Below are 23,129 nucleotides of genomic sequence, written 5' to 3' on the forward strand. Positions count from 1 at the left end.
TAGAGCAACAGGAAAATAGGAAGTTTACCTACATTGAACTCTTGTAGAGACTCTGTCGTTGATAGTCCTAAAATAAATTATGGTGAAGGTTTCTGGAGAAGCTTAGGTAAGGTTTTCTGAGGAGAAGAGTGTGCCATTACAGTTCTGGATATTCAGCTCAGGGGCACTAGACCACTGAACCCCATCCCCAGTCCTATTTTGTATTTTACTTAGAGACAGGGTCACAACTGAGTTGCTGAGGGCCTCGCCATTGCTGAGGCTGGCTTTGAAGTCGAGGTCCTCCTGTCTCAGCCTCCTGAGCTGCTGGGATTACAGGCATGTGCCATGGCAATCACCTCATTCTTATATCAAAAGATTGGCAAATGGGCATACAGTTACATATTTTAAAACAAAATGCTTAAAATATGTTTAAATTCTCCATTTCAACCAACTTGATGAACTAACCAGATGTTGCTTCTATTATGATAGAACTTCTGTGCTGTTAGTTTGCAGATGATAAAATAAGGCATTAAGAGGTTATAACTTCGGCGGGGCACGGTGGTGCATGCCTGTAATCCCAGCAGCTCAGGAGGCTGGCGAGTTCAAAGCCAGCCTCAGCAACTTAGCAAGGCCCTAAGTAACTTGGCGAGACCCTGTCTCTAAATTTAAAAAAATAAATATTAAAAAGGGGTGGGGCTGGCTGGGGATGTGGCTTGGTGGTTAAATGCCCCTGGGTTCTAGTCCCTGTACCAAAACAGAGAGAGAGAGAGAGAGAGAGACAGACAGACAATAGCTTCCTCCACATTGCTGTATCCAATAAGAAGTGGAACTGGGATTGAACCCAAGAACGAGGACACTGGGCCTCCCCAAATGCAGGCAAGAATATGCTGCTGGACAGGGGGCTCAGCTGCTTCTGGGGCAGCCCCCAGGTCTTTACACAAAAGAATAGGGATGCTGGAATAAGGTCTGCAGAGGCCAGTCCCAGGTCTGTCACCGTGTGACCTTGGGCCAGCATCGAACCCTCTGAGCCGGCTCCCTCCACCTGTACAGCTAAAGCTCCGTAGAACCTTCTGGTAGGATTGGTACCTATATTAAATGATAGGTGACCTACCTCTGTCCCCTGTGTCAGTGCTCGGCGTTGGGTGGGTGGAAGAATCAAGCACTTAGCCATTCAACAAGTGTGCATTTAATTGGGGGGATCGACAATGTCTGGAGACCCCCCAAGAGGTTCACTCGGCTACTCTGGGCCCATCCTCTAACGCGGCCTCAAAGAGGCAGACAGAGCTGCTGCCACCCTCCACGCTGGCCATCCAGGGGACAGAGGATTCTCTGGGAGATGGAGGCCTCTGAAGGTTGAGTTGGGCAGAAGGACACGCACTAGAAAGCACAGCAGGGGTCGTTCCTGAGGAAGGGAAGAAAGGGGAGGGCAACAGTCTGCGGGTGTCCTTGTGTCTTCACGTCCTCATGCACTGCCAGGCCGCCCACGGTGCCCATGCACCTCTGCATGGCCCTCCGCAGCTCAGTCCCGCCACCTTCTTCCTGGGCCCCTCTCCCTTCACTATGTTCTGCCCACTGTGTCCCCCGCACTGGCTCCTCCCCATCTCAGCAGGGGCTCAGAGCAGGGGGCTCTCCTAGTCCACAGAGGGGAGAAGGCTGCCTGGGTCACAGCACCTGTGAGCTCTCGGGCCACTTGCTTGTCCCCACCTGTCACTAGAGGGTCCGCTCCAGGAAAAGGGACTCTCCCGGAAGCCACTCTTTGCAGAGCAAGGGTCAGGCCCATGCGGCCTGGAGCCCCAGATGCCACAGCTCCCAAAGGAATCGCCCAGAGAAGGGGCTCTCACACTGCTCTGGAGTGGAGGGCTGGGTCCAGCCTACACCCCTCTAACAAAGGTGCTGTTTTTAATAATCGAGGCAAAATTCACCTGACGTAAAACTCCCCCTTTTAACCATTTTAAAGTCTGCAGCTCAGTCTTGTGTTCATACCCTCATGATGTTGTGCAGTCATCATGACTAACAGAAGAAATTTTCATCACCTCCCAAAAAAGAACCCCTTACTACCCCAGCCCCTGGCAGCTAGCAGTCGGCTTTCTGCCTCAGGCTTCGTCTATTCTGTACATTTCATATTAATGGAATTGTACACTGTGGTCTTTTGTGTCAGGCTTCTTTCACTTAGAATGACTTTTTCAAAGGTTCACCCATGTTGTGGCAAGTATCAGAGATTCACTCCTTTTTATGGCTAACTAGTATTCCATGGTACCAATACACCCTATTCTGTTCATGCATTCATCAGCAGATGGGTACAGCCAGGCCCAGCTGTTTGTGTACCGCCAGTGGTTGCTGTGGCTGCAGTGGACACAGTATGGCTTGCCAAGCCAGCATACTGGACTGACTGGCCTTCACAAAGAACGTGGTCCCCCTCCGGCCTAAAGGGTCAGATACTCTCATACCAAAACAGAAAGGTGTGACCCGTGCTGCGAAGTACGATCCGGGGGGGGACGGGGAGCATCATTCCTCCATTGCCGCTAGCTGCCCTAAAGTGGTGTCCACCCCTGAGCCCAAGGGGGGCCTAGGTGAATCTTGAGGCTCAGGAGGAATGTTCCAGGCAGGCAGAGGGAGGAACACCATTCCTTCCTGTGAACTCAAGATTCTTCTCCACCCTGTTCACCACTGAGTGCAGGATCCATCCATTAAAGGGTAGCTGATCGGGGCTGGGGCTGGGGCTCATGGTAGAGCACTCGCCTGGCACATGTGAGGCCTGGGTTCGATCCTCAGCACCGCATAAAAATAAATAAAATAAGGGTATTGTGTCCAGCTGCAACTAAAAAGTAAAACTTTTTTTTTTAATTTTTTAAAAATAAAAATTCACTGGGTAAGTTCCCCAATTAGTTAGACACAGAATTTCACTTGACCTCACAATTCCATTCCTAGGTGTGTACTCAGAAGAGTTTTACAGGTTCAAACGAAAATTTGTCCACAAATGTTCATGAAAGTCCTGTCCTCAACCATCAAAAAGTGGAAATGACCCAATGTCTTTCAACTCTAAGTGGATAGATGAGTGTGGTAGATCCATACAATGGAATACTATTCAGTCATACAAAAGAATGGTGTGCCAACACACACCATGACCTGGGTGAGCTTGGCCAACTGCATGAAGCCAGCCACGACACAGAGTGGGAGTCCACTTACAGGAAAGGTCCAGATGTGTGGACCAGTGGAGACGGACAGTGCACTCCTGGCTGCCCAGGCCATGGGGAGGGACCTCTAAATGGTAGTTCCCCTTTTCTGAAGGTAGTGGGGATGAATGTCGCCAGGGGCAAATTCTGTGTCCTGTGTATCTTTTCACAATTCTAAAAACCCAAGACAAAAGGTGTCGAGTTCACTCACAAGGGAGCCCCCGCCCCCGCACGCCTGCTTCACTCCCAGTGGGCTTGCTGGGCCACCTTGGCGGCCACTCAACATGAAGGGCGGTCACTTGGGGCTTCCCCACAGTTCTGTGATTCTGTGGCTGGAGCCTGCAGACCGCCGCGTGGCGCCACCCTCCCGGCCGCCATACCTGTTGTCCACTTCCGGGTTACAGTAGTGACAGTAGCACTTGGGGACACGGGGCCAGCCAGAGGAAGAGGCAAACAGAAGCAGCAGGTGAGGTGCAGGGCGCCCCCTTGCCGCCACCCCACCCACCCTTCCCACCCGCCCTGGTCCCCCCTTCCCCTGGGGTCCAGCGCCCTCGGCCGCTCACCCAGTCTCCTCTGTTGTAGGACACGAAGAGGAAGGTCACCATCATGTAGGCGCACCTGAAGAGGTTCCAGTGGGTCCTCTTCACACTGAGCTTCTGGGGGAGGCTGGTGACCAGGACAGGCTTGACTGAGGGGACAGGGGACAGAAAGCCTCGCCCGGGGAGCTCCACACCCGTCCCCACAGCCCCCGGAGCCGGCTCCCGTTGTCACCACCACTCACACAGGCCAGCCTCCCATCCAGACCCGGCCCAGGCCGACCCCGTCCCCCGGCCTCATCGGACCCCTGCCCCCGCCACTGGCCTGGATCCGCACAGGGGCCTCTGTGGCACCCTCAGGTCCCTCCCGGGGGCACCCGCCTGGCCCTGCTGCTTCCTCCTTCAGACCTCGGGGCCACCATGGTGCTCCTGCCCCCCCCTCTCTCCCTCCCCTCAGGGACACCCACGTGGTTGAGGCCCGCAGGCCTGCCCCAGCAGCCCCAGGTAGAAGCCCTGACCACTGCTGCTGGGCAGGAAGATGCACATGCAACACACACAGAGTGTTCTCCTGCCCACACTCAGCAAGAGGCCCCCCCCTCTCAGAGTGTCACTGGGTCCCTTGGAATGGGGGCAGGTCATAGGAACCTCAAGCCTCCGGCCCCAGCTCTAGGGCCTGAGCCCCGTCTCTGGGTGACCTAGCCCTCCCCTGGGGACCACGTTGCTCCTCACTGCCCTGCAGCGCTCTGGCTCCATCCCGGGGGCGCTGTGCTGTGGGCTGTCCTGTTCCCTCTCTTCTCCCTTTGTGGAAGGAGGTTCTGGATGGGAGGGCTTTTTGTTTTAAAATCTCACCAGCAGCAGCCTGTCTGCAGGAATGCCCTCCCATGCCAAGGCAGATTCTAGGTGCCGTCAAGAAATGAGTTGTCAGCCAAGCATGGGGTGCAGCCTGGAACCCCACTACTTGTAAGGTGGAGGAGGCTCGCAAGTTGGAGAGCAGCCTCAGCGACCTGGGCCCTGTCTCAAAGTAAAATGAGGAGGCTGGGGAGGTGCCTGCGGACGCCGAGCTGAGGCCCTGGCTCCGTCCCAGCCCTGGGGGAGGGGCGTGGTCTTTTCTCTCTGCACACCCGGGAGAACACCATTGTGGGAGTGGGAAGGACACGTGTGTCCTGGGAACTCGGGAAGGGACCTTCGCTGCTGCAGCGTCACACGCTCCTGGTGACACACTAAGGTGTCCCCTTCCAGGGCTGGGCGGCATGTGTGAAGCCCGGGTTTAATTCTCAGCACCGCACGTAACTATGGAAGTAAAGGCCCATCGCAGCTAATACAGACATTTTTTAAGAAGGATGTTCCCTTCCGTTCCTGGCTTGCCGAGACTTTTTTTTAAACATCATGAACGACTGTTGAATTTCATCATCTTTTTCTGTATCTACTAAGATGATGAATCTGATGTTCCCTTTTGTGTTAATGAGGTGAAAGTTACATGAGAATCTTCACGTATTAAGCCATCTGTGCACTGTTGAGATAAACTTAATTTGGTCGTAATTTTTAAAAAACTTTTTGCCTGATTAGATTTGTTGATTCTAGTGTGGAGTTTTTCGTCTGTGTGGGTGGGAAAGGTTACATGGAAGTCTCCTCTCTGGTACTCTCTCAGAGCTTTTATCAAGGTGGCTTTGTCCTCAAAATGAGTTGGAAGTGACTGGTTTAATTTTCTGGAACATCCCGTGGGAGATGTCAGCCTTCAGAGTTGAAGGGCCCCGGGAGGCTTCTGGGAAGGGACCCTCTTTATATTCCTTCATTAGCTCTTGGACACTGCAGGCCGCCGCCCTGCCCTCCCGGCTCTGGTCTCCCTGCCCCTCCTTGGTCCCCTGAGGTCTGCTCACTAATTCCCCTTGCTGCTTCCAAGCCCAGCGGGGGTCTGGAGTCTGATTTCATCCCGTCCTCTGTATGAACCGTAACCCGAGAGCCATTTTCAGGAATCTCTTGTGACTTCAGTAACCCTGGCTGCGTAGCGCACTGGTGTCCATCGTCCGGGCCACCCGGCGCCGCCTGCTGTCCTCTGACTTCCCCTCAGTTTCCATCCACATAACCCTATTTCTCCAGCAGGAGAAGCACCCTGGGTGTGCCCGGGTGTGCCACTGTCCGCCACACGGCGATGCGGACCATGGGACCAAGTGGCTCAGATCAGGAGCTGCCAGGTGCAGGCTCCTGCCCTCAGCTGCCCGCCCCGACTTCCTCTTCTCAGGGCTGTATTATGCCCAGAGGAGGGCGCTCACCCCCACCCCAAGGCGCTCATCCCCCAGGGAAGGCGCTCACCCCCACCCCAAGGCGCTCACCCCCACCCCAAGGCGCTCACCCCCACCCCAAGGCGCTCACCCCCCAGGGAAGGCGCTCACACACTCCCCCCTAGGGAAGGTGCTTCCCCCACTCAGGGAAGGCGCTCACACACACACACACACACACACGCTCCCCCCAGGGAAGGCGCTCACACACACACACACACACACACACGCTGCCCCCCAGGGAAGGCGCTCCCCCACTCAGGGAAGGTGCTCACACACACACACACACACACGCTCCCCCCCAGGGAAGGCGCTCACACACACACACACACACACACACACGCTCCCCCCAGGGAAGGCGCTCACACACACACACACACACACACACACACGCTCCCCCCCAGGGAAGGCGCTCCCCCACTCAGGGAAGGTGCTCACACACACACACACACACGCTCCCCCCCAGGGAAGGCGCTCACACACACACACACACACACACACACACACTCCCCCCCAGGGAAGGCGCTCACACACACACACACACACACACACAGACAGACACACGCTCCCCCCAGGGAAGGCGCTCACACACACACACACACACACACAGACACACGCTCCCCCCAGGGAAGGCGCTCCCCCTCTCAGGGAAGGCGCTCACACACACACACACACACACACAGACACACGCTCCCCCCAGGGAAGGCGCTCACACACACACACACACACACACACACGCTCCCCCCCAGGGAAGGCGCTCCCCCACTCAGGGAAGGTGCTCACACACACACACACACACACACACACACACACACACTCCCCCCCAGGGAAGGCGCTCACACACACACACACACACACACGCTCCCCCCAGGGAAGGCGCTCACACACCCACACACACACACACACAGACACACGCTCCCCCCAGGGTGCGGGTGCCACTCACCTTCCTCCTTACAGTCGCTGGTTTCTTCTGTGGAGGAAGAAGAAGGAGGAGGGGGAGGGAGGACAGGGAGATCAGCCCTGAACAGCGCCAGCCCTGGTGAGGGGACGTGGGGTGAGGGGACGTGGGGCGAGGGGACGTGGGGCGAGGGGACGTGGGGCGAGGGGACGTGGGGCGAGGGGACGTGGGGCGAGGGGACGTGGGGCGAGGGGACGTGGGGCGAGGGGACGTGGGGCGAGGGGACGTGGGGCGAGGGGACGTGGGGCGAGGGGACGTGGGGCGAGGGGACGAGGGGCGAGGGGACGAGGGGCGAGGGGACGAGGGGCGAGGGGACGTGGGGCGAGGGGACGTGGGGCGAGGGGACGTGGGGCGAGGGGACCGTGGGGCGAGGGGACCGTGGGGCGAGGGGACGTGGGGCGAGGGGACGTGGGGCGAGGGGACGTGGGGCGAGGGGACCGTGGGGCGAGGGGACCGTGGGGCGAGGGGACCGTGGGGCGAGGGGACGTGGGGCGAGGGGACGTGGGGCGAGGGGACGTGGGGCGAGGGGACCGTGGGGCGAGGGGACCGTGGGGCGAGGGGACGTGGGGCGAGGGGACGTGGGGCGAGGGGACGTGGGGCGAGGGGACCGTGGGGTGAGGGGACTGTGGCGGCCTTGCTGTGGGCCAGGCGCTCTCCTGCCTGGGGCCTTCGCCACGCGGCTGCCCCACTGGGATGCCGCCCCCACGCACCCCACAGGCCTGGCCCTCACTTCTTTGGGCCTTTGCCGTCTAGAAGCCCGCGAGAAGCCCGCGTGCCTCCCTTACTCTGCCCTCCTGGGGGACGCGGTCCCTGGGGACAGGAGCCCCTCTCCCTGGAACGTCAGATAGACCATGTGAGTGAGTCAGTTAGGCCACGTTAGTCGGTTAGACCACGTTACTCAGTTAGACCATGCTAGTCAGTTAACCATGTTACTTAGACCATGTCAGTTAGCCATGTTAGTTAGTTAGACCATGTTAGTCAGTTAGACCACATTAGACCATGCTAGTCAGTTAGACCATGTTAGTCAGTTAGACCATGCTAGTCAGTTAGACCATGTTAGTCAGTTAGACCATGCTAGTCAGTTAGACCATGTTAGTCAGTTAGACCATGCTAGTCAGTTAGACCATGTTAGTCAGTTAGACCATGCTAGTCAGTTAGACCATGTTAGTCAGTTACACCATGCTAGTCAGTTAGACCATGTTAGTCAGTTACACCATGCTAGTCAGTTAGACCATGTTAGTCAGTTAGACCATGTTAGTCAGTTAGACCATGCTAGTCAGTTAGACCACGTTAGTTAGACCATGTTGGTTAGACCATGTTAGTTAGTTAGACTATGTTAATTACTTAGACTATGTCAGTTAGCCATGTTAGTTAGACCATGTCAGTTAGACTATGTTAGTTACTTAGACTATGTCAGTTAGCCATGTTAGTTAGACCATGTCAGTTAGACTATGTTAGTCAGTTAGACCATGTTAGTCAGTTAGACCATGCTAGTCAGTTAGACCATGCTAGTCAGTTAGACCATGTTAGTTAGTTAGACCATGTTAGTCAGTTAGACCATGCTAGTCAGTTAGACCATGTTAGTCAGTTACACCATGCTAGTCAGTTAGACCATGTTAGTCAGTTACACCATGCTAGTCAGTTAGACCATGTTAGTCAGTTAGACCATGTTAGTCAGTTAGACCATGCTAGTCAGTTAGACCACGTTAGTTAGACCATGTTGGTTAGACCATGTTAGTTAGTTAGACTATGTTAATTACTTAGACTATGTCAGTTAGCCATGTTAGTTAGACCATGTCAGTTAGACTATGTTAGTTACTTAGACTATGTCAGTTAGCCATGTTAGTTAGACCATGTCAGTTAGACTATGTTAGTCAGTTAGACCATGTTAGTCAGTTAGACCATGCTAGTCAGTTAGACCATGCTAGTCAGTTAGACCATGCTAGTTAGTTAGACCATGTTAGTTAGTTAGACCATGCTAGTCAGTTAGACCATGTTAGTCAGTTAACCATGCTAGTTAGTTAGACCATGTCAGACCATGTCAGTTAGCCATGTTAGTTAGACCATGTTAGTTAGATCATGTTAGTCATTTAGACCATGTTAGTCAGTTAGACCATGTTAGTTAGTTAGACCATGTTAGTTAGACCATGCTAGTCAGTTAGACCATGTTAGTCAGTTAACCATGCTAGTTAGTTAGACCATGTCAGTAAGACCATGTTAGTTAGACCATGCTAGTTAGTTAGACCATGTTGGTTAGACCATGTTAGTCAGTTAACCATGCTAGTTAGTTAGACTATGTTGGTCAGACAACCCTCTCTGGCTGGGGGTTGTCCGTTTGTCCCCTGCTCTGCCCTTGCACCTGGCATGAGGCTGGGCGTGCAGTAGCTAGGCTTCCTAAGGCTGCGGGATGGTGGGAAGGCGAGGGCATCCACGCTGCCGCTGTGGGGGCGGCAAGAGGATGTCCATGCTCTCCAGGCTGCTCCCCCCAGGGCAGCTGGGAGTGCTGTGCCTCTGGGCCGGGAGCAAACCCAGAGCAAGCCCAGACGGGCGACTCACCGTTCAGCACCTGCAGACTCAGCAAGCCTAGGGAAGGACAGATGAGGAGTCACCAAGACCACGCCGCAGGCCACGGGACTGCCGGGCTCCAGAACTGCCTCGTCCCCACCACCCTTCTCCGCCCACTCCCTCGGGACATGGACTGATACTGTCCTTGGATGATGTGTGACTGTCCACCTCCCCATGGGACTACTGCAGGGGCACAGTCAGGGCCGCCCACCCGCTCCTCCTGGCACATAGGAGGGCCAAGGCCAGCTTCCCACAGTCTCACCCAGAATCTCTGTCCTCCGTCCAGAAGCCAGCGTGGTCCAGGGGCACAGGACAGTGTTGAGTCCACGAGAGGTGGGCACGAGGAGGAAAAGCCCAGTCAGACCCGGTGGGAGGTGCCAGCCACGGAGGGCAAGCCCAGGCGGGCACCCCTCTCCTCCCCACTGTGCACAGCGGGTGGCACGGTCTCCGGAACCTGCTGCTCTCACAACCCCATGTCAGCATGACCACAGGACCGCAGCACGCAGTCAGCGGCTTGGCACGTTCACAGGGCCGTGCAGACTTCACACAGGCAACCTTAGACATCCTCGCCACCCCAGAGAGAATCCTGTGGTCAGCTGTGGGCTCCAAATCCCGCCCAGGCTGGCCACCCGGTTCCCTGGCCCTCCACAGCCCGACCTCCTGTTCCCGACAACTCCCACAGATGGCCTGAGCCTGGCTTCCCCACCTGAGCGCGTGTGCTCAAGGCTCGGGTGGGGGGCCGTGCCTCGTTCCCGTGTGGCTGGCTTCCTTTCTCTGTCCCTTCCTCGGCAGACGGGCACTTGGGGCCCTTTACTTAAGAGCCTCAGTGGACCCAGCCAGTCCACCTTGACGTATTGGCAGGCTGCGCCAGCGCTGAGCAGTCACCCGGGAGCCCAGGATGTCTGCCCCCTGGTGCTATGTGGAAGAAACTGTTGAGGACCTCTGCTCTGTATCTCTCAATCCCAGAGAATAGCCTCTGCTCCTCGGGGAGAAGACAAAAGCCCTGCGGTTGACTTGCACCCAGCAGGCAGCCTGCAGAGCGGAGCCCCAGCCCGGTCCTCCACACCAGCCTCTCCACTGCCCCACGGCCTCCAGTAAGAGGCGACCGGGCTGCGGCCTGGCGCACGTGGGTCTCCGGCGAGCCTTGGGGGCTTTCTGGGTCTGCTTTCCCTGTGGCTGCGCAGGCTGCTCTGCTGTTTGGCGGGTGCTGTCTGCTCAAGTGTCTGCCGCGTGAGGTGGGCAGGCCCCAGGGGAATGGGCAGACAGCAGCGCCCGCTGGCCAGGACAGCCCTCGCCAGCCCCTACCCCAGGCCCGGTGCTCAGCGGCTTCAGCCTCCACACTAGCCAGAGTCAGCCGGAGGAGTCTGGCTGTGGGCACTCTACGCAAGGTGCTTAGCAACAGGCCCGGTTCAGCCAGGTGCCACCTGCCTCCCGCCACCTCCTGGGCTCTGGCAGAAATGTCTCCAGGCATCCAGATGCCTCAGAGCGGCAAACCCTCCCCACAGACCACCATTCCACTAAGGGCCAGATCCTGTCTCTGCCCCAGGCCCAGGGGGCAGGAGCTACCTGGGCAGGGCAGCAGCACAGACCCCAGGAGGCTGAGCCAGTCCTCAGAGCCCTGGGTGTGCAGCCCGGCTACACCAGGAGGCCACACCCTCCTGTTCCCACTCTGAATTCCACCCTCCTTAACAACAGGGTGATGATAACCCTCCCAGTGCAAGAACCAGGCAGGGACCTGCTAATAGGAGGTGCTTCAAGCCTCATCAGGTCACGGTGGGCAGAGGCAGCGACCAGGGAGCGGGGTCCAGGCTGCCTGGGCTCTCATTGGCACCTGGCTGTGTGACCTGAGTCGGTCACTCTCCCTCTCTGCTGCAGCCTCCTCACTTGTAGGACAGGACGGCCTCTTGAGATGACAAGCACAGCACTTGGGACAGGTCTGGGATGTGTGGCATTGTTTTTCATCTGGGGTCTCTTGGGTTTGACTGAAGCCCCTCTTGCATGAAGGTGGGGTTTGGAGGTGGCTCGGGGCTCGGACCAGATGGCGTGTTGGGCCGAGTGTAGACAGCTTTGAAGGTGGCCGGGAGGTAGAAGTGACCCAGCTGTCTCTCAGGGGGTGAGTGGGTGAGTAAAGTGTGGCGCAGCCACGCAGCGGACCAGGAAAAGTCCCACGAGCCACAGGGGGCATGGGGACCCTGGACGTTCCTGCCGCAGAGAGGCGGGGACAGAGACTACACCGTCCAGGGCTCCCTGGGCCCCGGGGCAGAAGCAGGAAGGGGGCAGGGCCAGGCAGGAGGGTGCAGGAGAGGGGAGGCAGAGGAGGGCGCTCTGAAGTGGAAGGACAGCCGCTGCGTGACACCAAATTTACCAGGCCACGGAATTGTCCCTTTAAAGAGGGTAAAGTGTGAGTTTTATGCTTTGTGCCCGTATCAGGATTTTCAGTTTGAAAGAGGACACGTGACCTCTACTTAGCAGTGATTTGCAGGGAATGGTGTTGTGAATTGGTCAGAGCCGGCCTTCAGGAGACTGAGTCTCCTTGAGAGTGGAGGGGGTGGCAGACCAGCCTCCTACCCACCCCACAAGGGGCTGTGCCACCTGGGTCCGGCTGCTGAACCTCTCTGTGCCTGACAGTGTGGGTAAACACTGCCTGCCTGGGGAAGAAGTGGTCGGGGAAGAAACAGACCTGGCTCCTAGGTAGCCCTCAGTTTCAGGGTGACCACCAGCCCTCTGCAGACCTCGTCCCGGGAGGTCCCTCAGATAAGGTGCCCACCTTTCGGAAGGTGAAAGCCATATGGTCATTTTTCCAGTCCCTGGGCTAAGAGACTTCTCTGCCAGAGATGAGAAGGTGGACACAGCAGCAGAGGGAGAGTCGGGAACTTACGTTTCAGTACTGTGGAGCCGCGAGCCGCGAGCCGCAGGGAGGGACGGTCCGGCCAGGTCAGCGAAGTGCAGAGCAGAGAGGAGAAGAGAGTCAGAGACACCCTCCTGTCTCACCCCGTGCCTCAGAGGGCTGGAGGCCTTGCTGGGTGCAGCCCGGCCCCCCAGGAGAGAGTTCCCGGGTGCCCTGCTCCCCTGCGGGCTCCTCCTGAAGAGATTAGGGAGCCCCGGAGCCTTGGGTCCCCTGTTCTCCCCGGGTCCCTGCTGGGGCAGGTGGGGAAGCCCGTGGAGGGCACCCGCTCCTCTGTTCCCTAGAAATAGATGGATGCTGGTTCTCCTTCTGTGTTTGCAATCTGGGGCGACGGGCCTGGGCCTCTGGGAGCTCGGGAACTGGACGCTGCAGGACACACTCAGGGCTCTCCTCCCAGCTCTGGGGGCAGCCCGGACAGCCTCTGCAAGACACCTGAGTCTGGGACACCAGAGTTCTTCCCTCCTTCCTTCCTCCCGGGACCCAAGCACATCCAGGTAGGAAAGGAAAACCACTCACTCTTCACTGCAGGGATCGCCACCAGGAGTTACATGGAAGAGAGAGAGAGAGAGAGAGAGAGAGAGCAGAATGAGAACCGGCGCCCAGCCGCTCCTCCTGCACCACACACATTCTGCTGCTCTGAACTTCCCCGAGGCTCCCTTAAAGCTCCGCTGGGTGGAGGACAGGCCAGAGGGAGCCCGGGGCAGACAGAGGCCCTCCAGGCCAGGCACAGGGGCACCTGGAGCTGAGCGCCCTCACCAACACCTGAAATCCGGAGAGCTGCGGCTGGGCCTCCTGAGCGCCAGCACCATGCTCAGGCAGTTTGGGATTTGAGGTTTGGGGTTGGGGATGTTCAACTGGTAAAGTTTAAACAGAGTCCAAAATCTGAAAAAAACAATTTTTTTTTCAGATGTGGAATGCTTCTGGCCCCGAGTGTTCCAGCTGCGGGATTCTCACCCTGAATCCTGTGGGAGGAAGGCAGAACTCAGGATCAGCCAGGCAGAACGGCCAAGGTGCTTGTCGTCCTGACCAGGGACGTGTGCAGGGCCCACCAAGTGCAGTGTCCCCCTTGAGCCAGGTCTTGGCCTTGCCTGGGGCCTGTCCTCGAGGCTGCCCCGATGTCCCTGGTGGAGCTGGCCTGCAGCTGCTCCACTGACCAACGACTGTTTGTCAGATGAACCCCTCGGGCTCTTATTGTGCCTCAGTGCACCTTTAAACATTCAGAGCATGCTCTGGGGACACTGGAAAACTGTACAGAGGCGTCCTGTTCCCCCCAGCCTCCCCGAAGAGTGGCACCGATGGAGCCCCGTCCCTCAGACCTGAGCTGGGATCCCAGAACCTCACTCCAAACAAAGGCCTGAGGACCTCGCTCTAGCTCAGAGATGAGCAGACTTCTGTAACGGCCTGTGCACTCAGGCAGGAACCTGGCTTTGGGAAAAGTTTTGGGGTGATCAGCTGGTTTGGGGGGCCCCATGCTTTATGACTGGGCTCCATCTGATTGGAGCTGTGGTGAGATTTCAGGGGGAACGGGCTCGGGCTCTGCTGTCAGCCTTGCTCCGCTGAATGAGCCCCCAGGTCACCTCTTCTCCTTCCAGAGAGCGCCTCCCCCCGGGAGCCATTCTCAACAAATAGCTTGCACACAACGGCCATGGCCATCAGATCAGGGGACTGGGCCATCTAAGCCCGCAGCGACTTGGAACCAGCCATGGCAAATGGCCACCGCTCTATCTCAGGGCGCCTCCCCTGCATCCCGCAGAGCTGGCCGGGTGCTGAGTGGCAGACCACAGTGATCACTCTCCTGCCCCGGACCAAGGCCCAATGCCAGGGCCTGCACCAGGCCTCCCCCAATTTTTCAAAGGGGTCTCAAGGCCCAGAGGGTGTGAGAATCCAGTTGGGGGAGCACCACTGTCCCGGGACTTACTTTCTTCTTCTGTCCTATCTGAGGCAGGAGGGCAGGCAGCCGGGTTCCAGGGGGGATGCAGAGCAGAGAGAGAAACAGGCGTTAGGACTCAGGCCCTGGACTGGCTGACAAGTCCCGACCCCTCGGAGACCAGGGCTGGAGACGCCAGCGAGCCCCAGGGCTGACGGTGCCGGTGCAGACAGATGCCCTGCTGGAGTCTGGCTTCCTCCAAGACCATGGGGCATCCGCCCCGTGCAGACAGGACAAGGTGAGGCACAGGGCAGCCAGGGCCATGGGCACAGGCCCGGGGTGCAGTCTCCTCCGAGGCGCAGGTGACAGAGGTGTTGTGAAGTGGGGGACAGATCAGGGGGAGCTGTGGGCCGACCTCGGGGCTGAGGACCTGTGGGTGCCAGTGCTGACCTTGTGGGGGAGCCAGGGGAAGCATCTTGGAGGGGTTGATGTGTCTGAGACCTGAAAGATGAGCAGGGGTTAGTGGGGCGAAAGGATTTGGGAGGAGAAGGAGCAAAAGGTCCAGGACAGAGGGCCGTCGTGTGGGCACGGTCCTGCTGGGAAGGAGTCCAGAGTCTGAAGGATGGAAAAGGACCTGGGATTCAGCTGAGTGCCGCGGACAGGCGGGCGTCTCAGGGAGTCCCTCCTGGGAGCAGGGGTCTCTGAGCATGTGCCCTGAGCTGGGTCTGGCCCTGCTGCTTGCTAGCTGGTGAGCGCCAGCCGCTGAACTCCTGGTCTCATGGCCAGCGCAGATCATCAGGGGAGACCGACCGTCCTGGTTCGCCCAGGATTGACAGGTTCCTAGGACGTGAGGGCTTCAGTACTGAAACTGGAAGTCCCAGAAACGAGGCCAAGCTGGCGGGTCCAGGTTCCAATGGCGTCTGCCCTCTTAGGTGCTGCAGAGACTGCATTTGAAGAACGAGCATCCACGGGCTCCTTCAGGGCGCTCCATGAATGCATTCTAGTTGCTACTTTGTCTCTGATGCTCTGCTTCTTCCCAGGCCTCGGATTCCCCTCCAGTAAGTGAGGCCAAGGAACCCCAGCCCCAGGAGGGCTCCGGCTCAGCTCCAGGCTGGTTCTGCTGACCTCTGCGGGGTACTAAGAGGATGCTGCTCTTCTACCGGGGTTCCTCCTGGGGTGCCTGGCAATGGCTGCGTTAGATTGAGCTTTGCTCCGCAGTAGGCGTTTTGCGTGTGGATGAGAACATGCTGCTGTTGGTGAGGTGCACTGCCGTCCACAGGTGGCTCAGGGGCACGGAGGCTGCCGTCATGGCTGGGGGGCCTGTGGGGGTGGCTTGGAGGGTCTGCGGCTGCACAGGCGGGCAGGGGGAGACAGGAGGAGAGCAGGGGTGAGCTGGCCCCGGGGCACCATCTGGGGGAGTCAGCCCCTCCCGAGGCTCGGATCCTCACCGAGCTCCTCCACTGCAGGTGTGCACACCTGTCGGGGAGCAGAGGGGGCACCTTCTACTCCTCTGCAGAGACAGCAAGCCGAGCTGTCTTGGCCCCAGGGTGGGAGAACCAAGAGCCACTGGCTCTGAGGAGCAGCGGAGCCACAGGAGCGGAGAGGGGACACCGTCCTCTGACATTTCATGGTCCTGTGTGCCCACCTGTACAGCAAGCACTGCCACTCTGCTGTGCAGGGGCCAAGGCAGGTCCTCCTGGCTGGGCTGCTAGTGGACGAGGGCGCTGGGCCAAGACTCCAGGTGTGCGAAGGACTCACAGGAGGTGCCTGGTGATGGCCGCAGATGGACAAGTCTCCTGGTGATGGGTGCACACTCCGAGCATCTTGCAGCAAAAGCCGAGCCCCTTTGGAGCCCACTGGTCTTGAGCCCCTGGCACTGGCTGACCTCGCTGCCCGGGAGAATCTGCAGCAGAGAGCGGCGTCCAGGTAGCAGCGCTCGGCTCTCACCTGCTTAGCCTGCGATGTCTTCTCACGGCCTGGGGTTGTTGCTGTCCACTTACTCAAACGAGGCAAAGTTTCCTTTTCAAAGATGAGAACCGAGGGCCAAGAAAACCAGGGCTCAGTGCACTGGGAGAGCTCGTGGGGCCAACTGTCTTCAGCCCCACATGTTGGAAAGTGAGAAGTTAGGTGTCACCCTGGGCTGCCGAGCGGGCGTGAGCGGCGCTCCTCCAGGCTGTGTGTGGGGTGCGGGTCTGTGCACCTTGTCCAGGCTCGACCTGCACGCGCCCCTGCTTGTACCGTTCCCCTTTGAGGGACTGAACAGAACTGAGCTTGCAAAGCACGGGAAGCCTTGCGATGCTCGGTGCAGCAGTAAAAACAGGACGAAACTGACCAGAGGGCCCTTCCTCAGGTGTGACCGCATGGCCAGGCGTGGGAGAGAAGAGGGAAGACGCACTACCATTTCTAACTTGCAGAGCAAAGCTCCCGTGTGGGGCTTTTGTAAGAACACAAAGGACACGGGTGACCGTGCTGCCGCTGGTCCTCAGAACTGGGCAGGAGACAAAGCGGATGGCCTGGCTCTTCCTTTACGTTCCCTGGACTTCCCCATGTGCATATCCCATTTCTAAAACTCAGGGAAAGCCGCAGGCTGGTGCTCACAGACTCGGGCTGTGCCTCCTGAGGCAAGGAAGGGGCCAGTTCACAACCTGCAGCCCGTACAGTCCAGAGCCCCGGGCCCAGGGAGTGTAGCACTGTGGAGGGAGGAAGAAGGGCCAGGGCCAGCGGGGGACCCCCACTCACCATCCGGGGACAGCCTGCTCATCAGACCTGAGGGAGGAGAGAGGAGGGTCATGAGCACACGCAGGGGAGAGGCCCACAGGGAGAGGCCCGCAGGGGAGAGGCCCAGGGGGAGGCCTGCAGGGGAGAGGCCTGCAGAGGAGAGGCCCAGGGGGAGGCCCGCAGGGGAGAGGCCCAGGGGAAAGCCCTCAGGGGAGAGGCCCAGGGGGAGGCCTGCAAGGGAAGGCCTGCAGGGGAGAGGCCCACAGGGGAGAGGCCCAGGAGGAGGCCCACAGGGGAGAGGCCCACAGGGGAGAGGCCCAGGAGGAGGCCCACAGGGGAGAGGCCCAGGAGGAGGCCTGCAGGGGGAGGCCCGCAGGGGAGAGGCCCAGGGGGAGGCCCGCAGGGGAAGGCCCGCAGGGGAGAGGCCCAGGGGGAGGCCCACAGGGGAGAGGCCCAGGAGGAGGCCCACAGGGGAGAGGCCCAGGAGGAGGCCCACAGGGGAGAGGCCCAGGGGGAGGCCCACAGGGGAGAGGCCCACAGGGGAGAGGCCCACAGGGGTCCCTGCCCTGCCGACTCAGCACCTCTCCTCCCAGGAAGTGTGGCCACGTTTAGGGCCTCCCCACACTGCCACTGGCCCTTGTCCTCAGCAGGGGCCCTGCTGAAGTCCCTCTGGACCTGGGTGGTGGTCTCCGTGGCAGTGGCTCAGGGCTCTCAGCACTGTGACCTGGGACCACTGCCTACGTGGGCCCGTGGGTGACCGAAATGTCCCTTGCGGCTGGTGTCCCCTGTCAGTTCCACCAGGGCTGAGCTGGGAAGTGGGAACCTACTGGGTCCGGGCTTCTGTGGCCCCAGTGTGAGGGCAGGCACAGGGTTCAGCAGTCCCCGCAGGTGCCGTGTGTGGCAGGTACCTACCGACGATCCCTGAGGGGCGTGGCGGGGTCACAGACACGGCAGCAGAACGTCGGGCCCAAGGGTCGGAGAACAAGCCGCACCAGAGAGAAGACAAGGAGGTCAGACGCTGGGCGGGCAAGGGCTGGGAGTGGGCCCAGGCAGCCACCCTGGGCAGTGGGACCAGGCCGGCCTCGGCAGGGGTTCAGGGGGCCCGAGGGGCTGGAAGGCAGGCCTGGCCCGCTGCAGCCTCGCTGGGCAGGGGAGAAAGACCACTGCCTGGCTCCAGAGGGAGGCTCCGCTGCCCACCACGGCCGCAGGGACCAGAGCATTGTCCCTGCACTGCCAGTGGGGACACAGAGCTCTAGGTGACACCCGCAGCGGGACGCCACACGCAGACCTCCCCCCCTCCGCCTACGTCCACTCCTCTTCCACACAGCAGAGTCCAACCCGCTGGGCCCCCAAGGCACCCTCCTGGCCACGTGGGTGCCCTGCAGTCGGTGCCCTCCGCGGTCAGGAGTGGTGCACGGCCCAGGGCTGGGTCCCCAGCTGCACCTTACACCACCTGGTGCTCATGGGAGGTCACCAATCTGAGCTCTTCCTGGCCCTGCAAAGTGGCCCCCCCACACTGAGTGTGGTGATGTCGGGGTGTGCCGAGCGCCTCGCCTGGCCAAGGTGACACGGCCAACACCAGAGGCACAGGTGAGTGGTGACGGCAGCCACCAGTGCGCTCTCAGTAGTGGTGTGTGTGTGTGTGAGACTGTGTGTGAGTGTGTGTGAGAGTGTGAGAGTGTGTGAGAGTATGTGTGTGTGAGAATGTGAGAGTGTGTGAGAGTATGTGTGTGTGAGAATGTGTGTGAGACTGTGTGAGAGTGTGTGTGAGACTGTGTGTGTGATTGTTGTGTGAGTGTTAGTGTGTGTGAGTACGTGTGAGAGTGTGTGTGTGTGAGTGTGAGAGTGTGTGTGTGAGTGTGTGTGTATGTGAGTGTTAGTATGTATGAGTACGTGTGTGAGAGTGTGTGTGAGAGAGATTATGTGATAGAGTGTGTGTGAGAGTGTGAGAGTGTGAGAGTGTGTGTTAGTGTGTGTGAGTACGTGTGTGAGTGTGTGAGAGTGTGTGTATGTGAATGTGAGTTATGAGTGTGAGTGTGTGTATGTGTGTGAGCGTGAGTGTGAGAGTGTGTGTGAGAGAGTGTGTATGTGAATGTGTGTGAGTATGTGTGAGAGTGTGTGTGAGTGTGTGTGAGTGTGAGAGTGTGTGTGTGTGTGAGCATGAGAGTGTGAGTGTGAGAGTATGTGTGAGAGTGTGTATGAGAGTGTGTATGTATGTGAATGTGAGTGTGTGTGAGAGAATGTGTGTGTGAGTGTTGTGAGCGTGAGAGTGTGAGTGTGAGAGTATGTGTGAGTGTGTGAGTGTGTGTGTGATGGTGTGTTGTGTGTGTGTGAGTGTGAGAGAGTGTGTGTAAGTATATGAGTGTGAGAGTGTGTGTGAGAGACTGTATGAGTGTGAGAGACTGTGTGTGAGTGTGAGAATGTCTGTGAGTGTGAGAGAATGTCTATGAGTATGAGAATGTCTGAGTGTGAGAGTGTGTGTGAGTATGTGTGAGTGTGAGAGTGTGTGTGTGAGAGAGTGTGTGTGAGTATGTGAATGTGAGTGTATGAGTGTATGTGTGTGACTGTGTGAGAGTGTGTGTGAGAGACAGTCTGTGAGAGTGTGTGAGAGAGTGTGTGTGAGTATGTGAGTGATAGTGTGTATATTTGTGTGAGACTGAGTGTGTGTGAGTGTGTATATGTCTGAATGCATATGTGAGAGTGTGAGAGTGTGTGTGAGTGTGTATATGTGAGTGTGTGAGAGTGTGTTGTGTGTGAAAGTGTGTGAGTATATGAGTGTGAGTGTTTGAGTATGAGTATGTGTATGTGTGTGAGTGTGAGAGTGTGTTAGTGTGCGAGTATGTGAGTGTATGAGTGAGAGTGTGTGTGAATATGTGTGTGTGAGAATGTGTGTGTGTGAGTGTGAGAGTGTGAGAGACTGTGTGTGAGTGTGTGTGAATATGTGAATGTGAGTGTATGAGTGTGAGTGTGTGTATGTGTGTGAGTGTGAGAGTGTGTGTATGTGTGTAAGTGTGAGACAGTGTGTGTGATTGTGTGAAAGCATGTGTGTGAGCCTGAGCATGTGAGAGTGTGTGAGCATGTGTGTGTGAATGTGACTGTGAGTGTGTGTATATGAGAGTGTGTGCATGTATGTGTGTGAGGGTGAGTGTGTGTGAGTGTGTGAGGGTGAGAGTGTGTGTCTCTGTGTGAGTGAATGTGTAAGTGTGTGTGTGAGGGTGAGTGTGTGTGTGTGTGTGAGGGTGAGAGTGTGTGTCTCTGTGTGAGTGAATGTGTAAGTGTGTGTGTGAGGGTGAGTGTGTGTGTGTGTGTGTGTGGGTGAGAGTGTGTGTCTCTGTGTGAGTGAGTGTGTAAATGTGTGTGTGAGTGTGCATGGGCACGTGTGGTACGGAGGGCAGAGCAGGGAGAGCTTAGTCTGGATTCCTGGGTTTGGTGAACGTGTTTCACATCTGTAAGCAGCATTTAGTCCTGTGAAGGCCCAGAGAGGTGAGGTCGCCTCTCCAAGGCTGCCCAGCTAGGAAGGTGGCCTGGGCTCTGAACACAGAGGTCTCAGAGCTGAACCTTTGCCCCCATCGTTGAGGGTCCTCATCTGGCTTCCTGACTTGGCCTCTCGACTTGCAGACTTGTGAACCCAGTCCCAAGGTGTGGCCACTGACTTGCTCTGACCACGTCCGTAGGGACTTCCCCACAGTGCCGAGTTCCACCCGACCTCAGGAGGCAGAGATGGACATCAGTGTGCACCAGGGTCAGCTCTCGGGCAGACCAAATCAGCCCCCAGCCCACGGCTTCCTGTCGGGTCACAGCGCACGCTGCAGCTCCTACCAGGACACTCCTGCTTCAGGGAGAGGGACAGCGCTCCTCTCTGTCAGGGGTCTAGCCCCAGAAGTGGGCAGTGGACACCCGGAGAAGGAGAGCTGGGTGGAGGCCTGCAGAGGCCACCTCTGCTGGGTCAGGGCTGCGAGGTGAGGGGAGGGAGAACCTCACCTTTCAGCACTGTGGACGTCCAGCCGTGGGGCAGCGGGCAGCGCAGTCGTTTTGCCAACCAAGGTTTGGAGAGAATGTGAGATGAATTAACACTCAGCACCTCACCGCCCCCCACCAGCCCTGAGGCAGGTAAGTTACTGGGACGCGGGGCATGGCCCCTCCCAAGGGTCCCTTTGTCCCAGACCTCAGAAACCCCAGGGTGCAGCTGGGAACCTACTGTCCCCTCCGCTCCTCAGCTGGAGGCCAGGACGGTAACTCTTGCAAAGGAGGGAGGTGTGTCCACCTGCAGGGCTATTCTCACCCACCCGTGGCCACTCACATCTGGCCTGCTACACAGTGGACACAGGTGTGCCATCGGCAACCCCGGGTTCTCCTGCCGTCTGGCACACACCCAGCCTCCCACGAGGCCCGGGGCACACGGGGGTCCGTCCTGTGGTCCCAGCAGGCCCTCCAGGGGGTTCTGGTGTGCCCACCTGCCCTGGGTGGGGCGCCAGGCCCTGGTGCGGCTTCCCTGGTGCCCCTGTGGGCCAAGGAACCCAACGCACGTGGGGAGGGAGAAGTGACTCACGTTTGACTGAAGGACGCCGAGTCAGAGGTCGGGGTCAGCGGAAAACAAAGGCAGGAGGAGAGAGGGTCAGTCAGTGCCACGCAGCCCTCCACCCTCCGAGGACGTGTGGCCTAGGCTACCTGGACAGGGCCTTGCATGAGGGGCTGTTATCACATGAGAGGTCAGCAGGGTGACACCACTGTGTTGACAAAGTGTTTGGAGCCCTGAACCAGTGAGCCACACCCACAGCCCTTTTGGTGTTTATTTAGAGACAGAGTCTCACTGAGTTGCTTAGCACCTCCCTAAATTGCTGAGGCTGGTCCTCCTGCCTCAGCCTCCCAAGCTGCTAGCATTACAGGGGAGCACCTCCGAGCCCTGATGAGCCCTTAGTTGGACAGTTAGAAATGGGCTTCACAGGTCACTTCTGTACATATACCCACAGCCTTGGGCCCAATAGGTAACTAGCACCTCGTGTGATAGGTGAGCCCAGATATCTATATCTCATCCTACACGTACTCGGTAAACCCTCAAACCCGCAGGTCTGCACCCAAGGATTCAACCCACGGCAGACAGAAATGTGTGTGTGTGTGTGTGTGTGTGTATAAATATATTTAATATATATATTAAGTTGCATATGCAGCTTGGCAAGGTGGTGCACACCTGTAATCCCAGAGACTCTGGAGGCTGAGGCGGGAGGATCGTGAGTTCAAAGCCAGCCTTAGCAACAGTGAGACACTAAGCACCTCAGTGAGTCCCTGTCTCTATATAAAATTCAAAATAGGGCTGGGGATGTGGCTCAGTGGTTGAGTGCCCCCTGAGTTTAATCCCCAGTACTGCCCCCCCCAAAAAAAAAATCAAAAGTACAAAATGCTGGGAATGTAGTTCACTGATCAAGCACCCTGGGTTCAGTCCCCGCTACTGGGAAAACCTGCATGTGTGCGACATTTCCCACTCTTCACTCCCTCCTCAACAACACACTACACGGGCATCTAGTGTTTGTAGTGTACGAGGTTCAGTAGGAAACCTAGGGATGGATAGGGAGAGCACCAGGAGGACATGAGTAGGTCAGAGGCAGGTTCCACCCCCGTTTACATAGGATCTGAGCATCCAGACTGAGTGTCCTTGGGCAGTGGGGCGGGAGGGTCCTGGATGCCGAGGGACTACTGCATACCTTTACGTAGTTCTACAGATGCCTGCGATCTATGGCCATAGGTTGGTGTGTCCCCCACATGTCTGACCTCACACCGGGTGAGCTCTTGCCTTGATTAGAAGAGCAAACTGCTGGAAGCACCGGGTGCCCGTCAGCGAGTGACTGCTTAGATAAAAGAGTGGACACGACTCCAGAAAAACCACGCAGCCAAACTGCGCCCACGAGACTGATGGCTTTTCATGGACTGCCCGGCCGTGTTCAGGGGGCTGCAGGTGGAGGACGCAGGCCCACGCAGAGCCGTCTGTGCGACGTCCTGACTGTTACGTAAAACAGACACGGAAGACCTGGGGCGTGCCAGCACACGTCTCTGAAGGACCTTCAAGGAACTGGGATGAACTGGGTGTGGTGGCACACACCTGTTTCCCCAGCAGCTCAGGAGTCTGAGGCAGGGGGATGGCAAGTTCAAGGCCAGCC

At 57.9% G+C, this 23,129-nt stretch overlaps 1 protein-coding gene across 1 annotated transcript in view; it reads right to left on the reverse strand.

The window, feature by feature from the left end:
- Window positions 1-1,142: 1,142 nt before the first annotated feature.
- Eddm13 (epididymal protein 13) overlaps window positions 1,143-23,129 on the reverse strand; it is a 25,510-nt gene continuing 3,523 nt past the window's right edge. The window contains exons 2-10 of the mRNA XM_078033285.1: window positions 16,999-17,025; window positions 15,398-15,607; window positions 14,710-14,760; window positions 9,479-9,505; window positions 6,908-6,934; window positions 4,538-4,774; window positions 3,716-3,840; window positions 3,533-3,570; window positions 1,143-1,381 (exon numbers count right to left, since the gene is read on the reverse strand). Of these exons, the coding sequence (XP_077889411.1) occupies window positions 1,357-1,381; window positions 3,533-3,570; window positions 3,716-3,840; window positions 4,538-4,774; window positions 6,908-6,934; window positions 9,479-9,505; window positions 14,710-14,760; window positions 15,398-15,607; window positions 16,999-17,025 (767 nt within the window). The 3' untranslated portion in view covers window positions 1,143-1,356. The remainder of the gene's footprint in view (window positions 1,382-3,532; window positions 3,571-3,715; window positions 3,841-4,537; window positions 4,775-6,907; window positions 6,935-9,478; window positions 9,506-14,709; window positions 14,761-15,397; window positions 15,608-16,998; window positions 17,026-23,129) is intronic.

Source organism: Ictidomys tridecemlineatus, chromosome 15, assembly GCF_052094955.1.
Source record: "Ictidomys tridecemlineatus isolate mIctTri1 chromosome 15, mIctTri1.hap1, whole genome shotgun sequence".
Classification (NCBI taxonomy): Eukaryota; Metazoa; Chordata; class Mammalia; order Rodentia; family Sciuridae; genus Ictidomys; species Ictidomys tridecemlineatus.